The sequence below is a fragment of the Chrysochloris asiatica genome, unplaced genomic scaffold, assembly GCF_000296735.1.
Source record: "Chrysochloris asiatica unplaced genomic scaffold, ChrAsi1.0 scaffold00340, whole genome shotgun sequence".
In the NCBI taxonomy this organism is placed as follows: domain Eukaryota; kingdom Metazoa; phylum Chordata; class Mammalia; order Afrosoricida; family Chrysochloridae; genus Chrysochloris; species Chrysochloris asiatica.
This window is the reverse complement of record NW_006408858.1, coordinates 67,010-74,845: the sequence shown is the minus strand read 5'-3', so window position 1 is coordinate 74,845 and position 7,836 is coordinate 67,010. Positions and strand designations below refer to the sequence as shown.

General features: G+C 47.3%; 1 protein-coding gene across 1 annotated transcript; it reads left to right on the top strand.

Moving 5' to 3' along the window:
• The first annotated feature begins 434 nt into the window (after positions 1-434).
• SDF2L1 (stromal cell-derived factor 2-like 1) lies at positions 435-3,443 on the top strand. The gene is made up of 3 exons (XM_006875800.1): positions 435-621; positions 929-1,125; positions 3,162-3,443. The coding sequence occupies exons 1-3, from the start codon at positions 435-437 to the stop codon at positions 3,441-3,443; spliced, it is 666 nt and encodes a 221-aa protein (XP_006875862.1).
• Positions 3,444-7,836: the final 4,393 nt, after the last annotated feature.

Below are 7,836 nucleotides of genomic sequence, written 5' to 3'. Positions count from 1 at the left end.
AGTGACTTCAACTCTGCAGCTGCGGACCCACGGCCCAAAGATCTAGGAATAAGAAGGGCTTTGGGAGCAAGTGCTCTCGGGGTCTTTGGAGACCGAACCTAGCTAGACTCTATCCTAGATCAGCCACCACACAGACGCTTCTCAGCGCTTTCGTGTTTGGAGCAGCACCCATAGTTCCCTCCGCTTACTTATTGGTAAGGCCTCGGAAGCGTGGACCAATGAAAACCCTCTTCGTGTCTTCAGCTCCCTCACAGCCACCGTTCTCCAAAGCTGGGGGCGGGACACTACCACCTCTAGCCAATAGTAGCGCGGAGAAGCACCTCCCCTCCTTGGCCCGGCAATTGACTACAGCGTGCGGCCGCTGTCAACGCCGGATTGGCCAGCTGCAAGGCGGAAGCGATTGCGGGCCGATCGGCCGGAGCCGTGCAGGGGCGATGCGGGACACGGGCCGGGGCTGGGCAGCCTGGCCGGCGTTGCTGGGGCTGCTGTTGGCCCTTGTGATGCAGGTTGATGGCGGCGCGCAGACTACTGCGGGACTTGTGACATGTGGGTCGGTGCTGAAGCTGTTGAACTTGCACCACCGGGTTCGGCTTCACTCGCATGACATCAAATACGGATCTGGTGCGTGGGGCGGGGGTGAGGGGGCACTGCGGGCCAGGGGATGAGGGCTCAGGGTCACCGCCAGTCAGTGGAGTGCATTTGTTGGGCATTGTTGGGGGCAAAGATGGGAGGAGGGTGTTAGTTGGAGGTGGTCAAGGAAGGGAAGGGTTACTGGGATAGAAGAACGGGTGGGTGGGAAGAGGCAATAGGGCAAAGGGTATGGGCAGGGTCTGGGGGCAGGGCCTGAGGAGAACTTGAAGATATCCGAGGTTAATAGTGTCCCTTGGGGTGGGGGGCGAGGCTGAGCTGAGACAATGTTGGCCCTCAGGTAGCGGGCAGCAGTCGGTGACTGGTGTGGAGACGTCTGACGACGCCAACAGCTACTGGCGGATCCGTGGTGGCCCAGAGGGTGGGTGCCCACGTGGTGTCCCGGTGCACTGTGGCCAGGCGGTGAGACTCACACATGTAATGACCGGCAAGAACCTGCACACCCACCACTTCCCGTCTCCACTATCCAACAACCAGGTGAGCCTGGACAGTGGCCGGCCCCACAAAGGGCTCCTTCCTAGAATGTGAGGGACTCCAACACCCTTTGTGAAATGAGAACTCAATTCCAAAAGTTTTGTTGACCCAGAAGTGCTTGGCTAGAAGGAGCTCCCAACCTAACCCAAACCAAGCCCCTTGTCATTGAGTCGATTCTGATTCATAGTGACCTATATAGAGTTTGGAGACTGTAAGAACCCTAGTGTGGCACTGAAGGATAAATACTGGATTGCTAACCAAAATGTTGGTGGTTCAAACCCGCCAACCTGTCCTTGGCAACCCTATACAGGTCACTGTGAGTTGGAACTGAATCAAGGACACTTAATAACAAGGGAGTAGACAGCCTCACTCACCTGGTTGGGTCACTGGCTGATGTTGCCATTAACATATAAATGCCTAACCCAGAGAGTACCCGGGGCTCCCTAGCCTATCACCTATACATAAGAGAAGAGCTCTCTCTGGAAGACCTTTGGGATGGGGAATCAGACTGGTTTCTGAAAGATAAGTAGAAGTCCTCCAGTCCACAGGGAGGCCTTTCCAGACCTGGCAAAAGCTTGTGCCTAGACATATAGTAACTCAGGGAGGAAGGGACATAGGTAGAGGACACCTTCAGAGTTGACAGAAAAAACGTTTGAGATCAGTAGAGACTTTGAGACAGACTTGCTGTGAGTCAAATTGACTTGATGGAAATTGGTTGGATTATTATTTTTTGGTCACCCTGGAAAAGCTGCTCTGGTGGCACAGTGGGTTAAAAAGCATTGAGCTACTAACCAAAAGAAAGATCGGAGGTTTCTCTGAGGGAGAAAGATGAGGCAGTCTGCTTCGGTAAATATTTACAGCCTCAGGGACCCTATGGGGCAATTCTAGTCTATCCAATAGGATCTGTATGTGCAGAATCAACTTGTCAGCAATGGGTGGGTGGACCAAATATGGCATCAATCAGTCCTCCCACAGCACTCTCTACCCAGCTGAGTTCAAGAAATCATTGCAATGGAAACACAGAACTCAAGACACCATACTCACATTTATGGGGTTTATTAGGGAAATTAACAGATTACAAATTCAGAGTCAGAAATGCTTGGGGCACAGTTCTTTCAGACAGCCTCCTTAGCCTTGCCTACAGGCAGGCCTCTCTTTGCGGGTCAAGATGCCCACAGGGCACACTACCATAAGCCTTTAAGCCTTAGCCTGAAGGCGCTCAGCTCACCTCCATGGGTCAGCAAACCTAGCTCCTCCAATTAAGTATCTGGAGGCACACCACTCTGCAAGAAAGCCTCCTGCCCAGTCACTCAGCTTTACTTGCTCCATGGGTTGGGAAGCCCACCACTCTTGTCTTGACCTCTGACTCTTGGTTCTACTGCTGCTGCTGCTTTTCTGCCACTCCTCTTGTGTTATCGTTTTCTGTCCCTGAGTCAAGGAGGTTTGGTGTGCAGACATCTTTGGGTCCAAAGGATGCATTCCACTCCTGGCTCTTCATCTTTGATGGTAGTGAGATTCCCCTCTCTTGCTTCTGAAATGGCTCATTTTATACTCATGTCAAACCTCCACGTTTTCATAATGAACCCTGGTAATGGTAACTCACAACTCAATCATATAATCCATCAACATTCTCCCCACCTTCTCTTTTTTCCTGATCCATCAGGAAGAAATAGTTTTGTATGAGTTACAAAGACTGGTTATAAGAGACAGATGAAATAGTTCACTGTACCACAGTGAACTTTAGGCTGAGGGAGGCTCCTCTGAGGGCTTAAGAATGGGGAAGGGAGATAGGAGACTTCTTTGATAGGACCAATGACAGGGCGTGCATGGGCCTATTGGAGGAGCCTGTCTTTGTGGAGCAGCTGCTGGGATGGGAGTTGTGGTATTGATGTCGCAGCTGTGGAAGTGGAAACTCAGGGAGGTGCAGGGAAGGGCCATGGCCCAGTGTACTAGGCGATAGTTCCTCTACCAGACAAGGGGCCCCAGGGGACTAGTGGGCTCTCTTCCGGTAACTGCTGCTCCCTCCCTTCCCCACATAGGAGGTGAGTGCCTTTGGGGAAGACGGCGAGGGTGACAACCTGGACCTGTGGACAGTGCGATGCTCAGGGCAGCACTGGGAACGAGAGGCCTCTGTGCGCTTCCAGCATGTGGGTACATCGGTGTTCCTGTCAGTCACTGGAGAGCAGTATGGGAGCCCCATCCGCGGGCAGCATGAGGTGCATGGCATGACTAGCGCCAACTCGCACAACACCTGGAAAGCCATGGAAGGTGTCTTCATCAAGCCCAGCGCTGAGGCCTCCACCTCACATGATGAACTCTGACTTGAGAGAGCACCTGGACTGGGCAGCAGGGCTGGGTGCCCATGGGGCTGCTTGGTGGCAACTTTGGGATGGTAGGGGTCCTCAAGTGCCTTTGTGATTAAAAGAATGTTGATCTGTGGTTGCTGTTTCACTGGGAGCCTGGGGGTGAGCAAAAGATTTCAGCCCCTCCCTGACTGAAACATCCTGCTTCCTCTGCAAAATCTGCAGAAGGGGCTCTCCCATGTCTGATGCTCTTTTCACACCCTGTCTCACTCCTCTGGTGCTGCTGTAACTTAAATAACTAAGGAGTGGCTTTAAAACAACCAGATGTTTATTTTCTCCTTTGTGAAAGCTAAAAGGTCCTTGAGTGGTACAAATTGTTTGTGTAAGCATTGAACTGCTAACAGCAAGGCCAGCAGTTCAAATCCATCAGAGACAAAGATGAGGCTGCTCCATAAAGTTTTAAAAACAAAACACAAAAAAACACTCAGGCCTATTTAATAATTTACACTTCTAAGGGCACATTCTGCAAGTCTGCCTCCTGGCCACCAACTCTTAGTCTCCTTCTCTTCTCATGAATCTAGAGTCCTCAACTGCTCCCCATCTCCATGACCCCATCTCTGCCTCCATCTCTGACATCACTGTTTCCTGGATAGGGTCCCACATTCTGCTTGTGCTCTTCTCCCTTGATGGTCCTAGGGTCCTGTTTCTGGACTGTAAGAAGTTAGAAATTTTGTTACAAAACTTCTAACTTTACAATTGTGACAGTCGCAATTAGTCATGATAACAATTATTCACTATTGAATCATACGAATCTTATCCCCATCTCTTTTCAGCAGACCCTGAAAAGATGAAAACTACTCACTGGGGATTCTTTCTCCCCACTCTCCATATTCTTAAATTCCCTCTTGAAACTTTGTAAGCCAGTCACTTTGTGCGTTTATCACCCCTTCATTTTAGGTAGCCAATGTCTAAGTTGCTGGTCCCAATCTACCCTGTATACAGAGGGGATGGCATTGATACTTGATGTGAAGATTCCTTCCCTCTCTGTTGGTATTTAGAGTTACTACCTCCATGAGTATAGGTCAGGTTCATCAAATTGCAGTAATTTACCCTAGTTTCCTTTATCAAAAAGAAAAAAATATATATATTTTTTTAATCTTCCTCTAGTTGAGTTCTGATTATCAAGCCATTGAGACTAGGTCAAATGGGTATTGTCTGCAAGTTTGGGTGTTCTTGTGCATCTCCCCTCATTCATATCAGCTGGATGCTTCACTCTCAGCTCTAGCCCTCTGTGGTTATGCCCTTGTCCATGGGCTCAAGTGTCCCCAGGTCTCACCACACTTTAGACAAACCAGCCCTTCCTCTTCTCTTTCTCATCTCCAGGTCAACGGGAGTCAGTGGATTGTCGTTGAACTCAGCCCTTTTCTTCATTGCTGCCTTTCCCCCTCTTCCACTCACCAGCCTGTTCAGTCTCAGAGGGGAGTTTGTCCTGAAGGAACTTGATTGCTTGCCTTGATGGCTTCCTGGTAAATAGTTTGCTTATTCTTGTAGTAGCCAATCATGCTGACATTTTTTTTTTAAGTGTTTTATTGTGAATTATATGATAGTTTACATGAGAGAACATTAGTTTTATATTCATTCTATCATATATCGTATCATTGCCATGGTTACAATCCTCTCCATGCAAAGGGTATGCTCTGCAAGCCTGCTCCCTACACTACTTCCCCACCCCAGTCTTCAGCACACAGTCGCTCTCCCTCTCTGATCTCAAGTCCCCAGCTGCTCCATCACTCCAAGTCATCATCTCTGCCTCCATCTCAGGCATCACTGCTTCTCTGGGTAGGGACCCGATCTCATCTCTACTCCGTTGATGGTCCTAGGGACCTCCGCTCCTAGACTGGAAAGTTAATCACGCCCTTCCTTGCTATAAAACGTCTGCCTTTACATTTCCAACCTTCACAATCAGTCCTGATAACAAATATTCACTATTGTATCACACAAGACCCATCTGCATTTCATTTCATCAGCTCCGCCTAGGCAGATTGGATACTACTCACTGGAGATTCTGCCTTCCTCCAGGCCCCTGGCTCTAGGTTCCCTCTTGAAAGCTTGTAAGCCAGTCACTTCTTGCCTTTGTAGGCCCCCCTCCCCATTTTGGGTAGCCAATGTCCAAGTTGCCCATCCCTGTCTACTTTGTGTGTGGAGGGGGTGGGAATGATTCTTGCTGTAAGAATTTGTTCCCTCTTTTGAGCTACTGCTTCCATAGGTCAAGTTCATCAAATTGTATCAGCTTACTCTTCTTTTCATCTACTTTCTTCTGGTTGAGCTCTGATCATCCAGTCATTGAAGCCAGGTCAAGTGGGTATTATCTGCAAATGTGGGTGTTCTTGTGCACATGCCCTCTCTTTTTATCAGCTGAACACTTCACTCTCCACATTGCAGGGCTTAGTTCGCCACTTCATTGCTGTTTTTCCCTTACTTCCCCTTATCGGTGACGAGTGTGGTCACCAATCAGAGTGTGTATTCCCATTGAGTCTTAGTCTTGGAAGGGGGTTTGCACTGAGGGGACCAGACCACTTGCCTCGATGTTTCTTGGACAAGCAAACTGCCCATTCCTGTAGTAACAGTCTGTCTGCCTCCGTTGTTCTGTATTTTTCCTGTAGATCTTTCTTTCAAGAAGTATCTTCTATTCTTCTAGCCGTTCCAGGCTGGTCTGCTCATCCTTTCAAGTGGAAATTTCCCGTCTCTGGAGATCTGGATGTGGTTCAGGCTTCTACTTATAGTCTTATGTATTGTAGAGGCTCCACAGGAAGCCTCCTTCATTGGGCATAATGTAGCCCCATTTTAGGTATTCCAATCAGTTATAGGCAGAAGACAGACTTACAACATGCTGACATTTTTGTTTTGGGTTTTTCCTGATGATCTTTCTTTGAAGATGTATCTTCTATTGCTCTAGCTTTTCCAGTCTGGTCTGCTTGTCCTTGCTAGTGGAAATGTCCCACCTCATAAGGTTCTGGATGGGACTCAGGATTCTACCTAAGGTCCTATACTTTGCAAAGGCTTTGCAAGACGACTATTTCACTGGGCAAGTTCTAGAAAAGATGGGCTTACAAGTTCTTTGTAATCGTGGTTCCCAACTTTCCTTTCTATCCCACTCAAGTGTCTATTTTACAGTAGTAGGCAAAGGAAACCAATATTCCTAAGACAGTAAAGCATTTTGGTATCATTTCCCCTCTTCAGACTATGCCTAGATCCCTGTATCACAGAGCCCTGTTGTTCCAGGGTTGAGCACGCATCACTATTTACCTCTGTCCCACTTAGCCCATGAAAACCTGTCTCAGTGTTCTGATCTATCTTGTTCTTCCGCCTCCTTCCCCTTCTTGTATTGCCCTCCCCAACACCCAAACTAAACCCCCCACCCAACTCCACTGTTGTGATTACCTTATATTCCATTAACACTTCACTCCATTTAAGACAGTCTATTTTATCCTGTAATCTACCTGACCTTCTCACCACCTGGATCTCTATTTCTCTATATTTACCGTCTTTCACACTGTAATTGTTTTAATCATAGACTGACCCCCCAGATCTTCTGTTCTTAAAATTTTATTCTGTTCTTGACAGAATAAAGTTTCACTCTGAACTTGTCGAGTTCAGGGTGATATTGCCACATACGTCATTCTCTGGCTGTTTTCTGTACTTGTTGGTTCTCAGTCCACAGAACTTACTTTAAGATGTTTTTCATAGCAGGATTGGCTTTGGCAAAATCCCTAGCTACAGTTTATCCTGGAATATTTTGATTACACCATCATATTTGATTGATAGCTTTGCTGGGTAGAGGATTCTTGGGTGGCAGTTTTTTTTCTTTCAGAGTTTTATATATGTCTTCCCATTGCGTTCTTGCCTGCATGGTTTCTGTTGAGCTATCCGAGCTTAATCTGATTTGCTTGCCTTTGTACGTTACACTTCTCTTTTCTGCTTTCAGGATCTGTCCTTATCTTTGATTTTGGAGAGCTTGATTTTTATATGTCTTGGTGATTGTCTTTTATGGTCTATCCTTCCTGGGGTTCGTTGAGCTTCTTGTATGCTTTTCTGTTCACTTTTCAGTATTTTAGGGAAGTTTTCTTCCATTAGCTCTTCAACTATCTCCTCTGTTGACTTGTGGGATTCTTCCTGCTCTGGAATGCCAATAATTCTTAACTTATTCCTCTTCATGTTCTCCAATATGAATATTAGGCTTTCTTCAGATTTTTCTAATCCTTTTTTGTGCTTGCTCTTCTATCTTTGTAGTGTTGAGAGATTTATCTTCTAGCTCACTAGTTCTGGCTTCTATCTCTTCAGTTCTACTCCTTTGCCCTTTCAGTGTATTGTCCATTTCTGATAATCTATTAATAATTGTTTGGACCTCTTT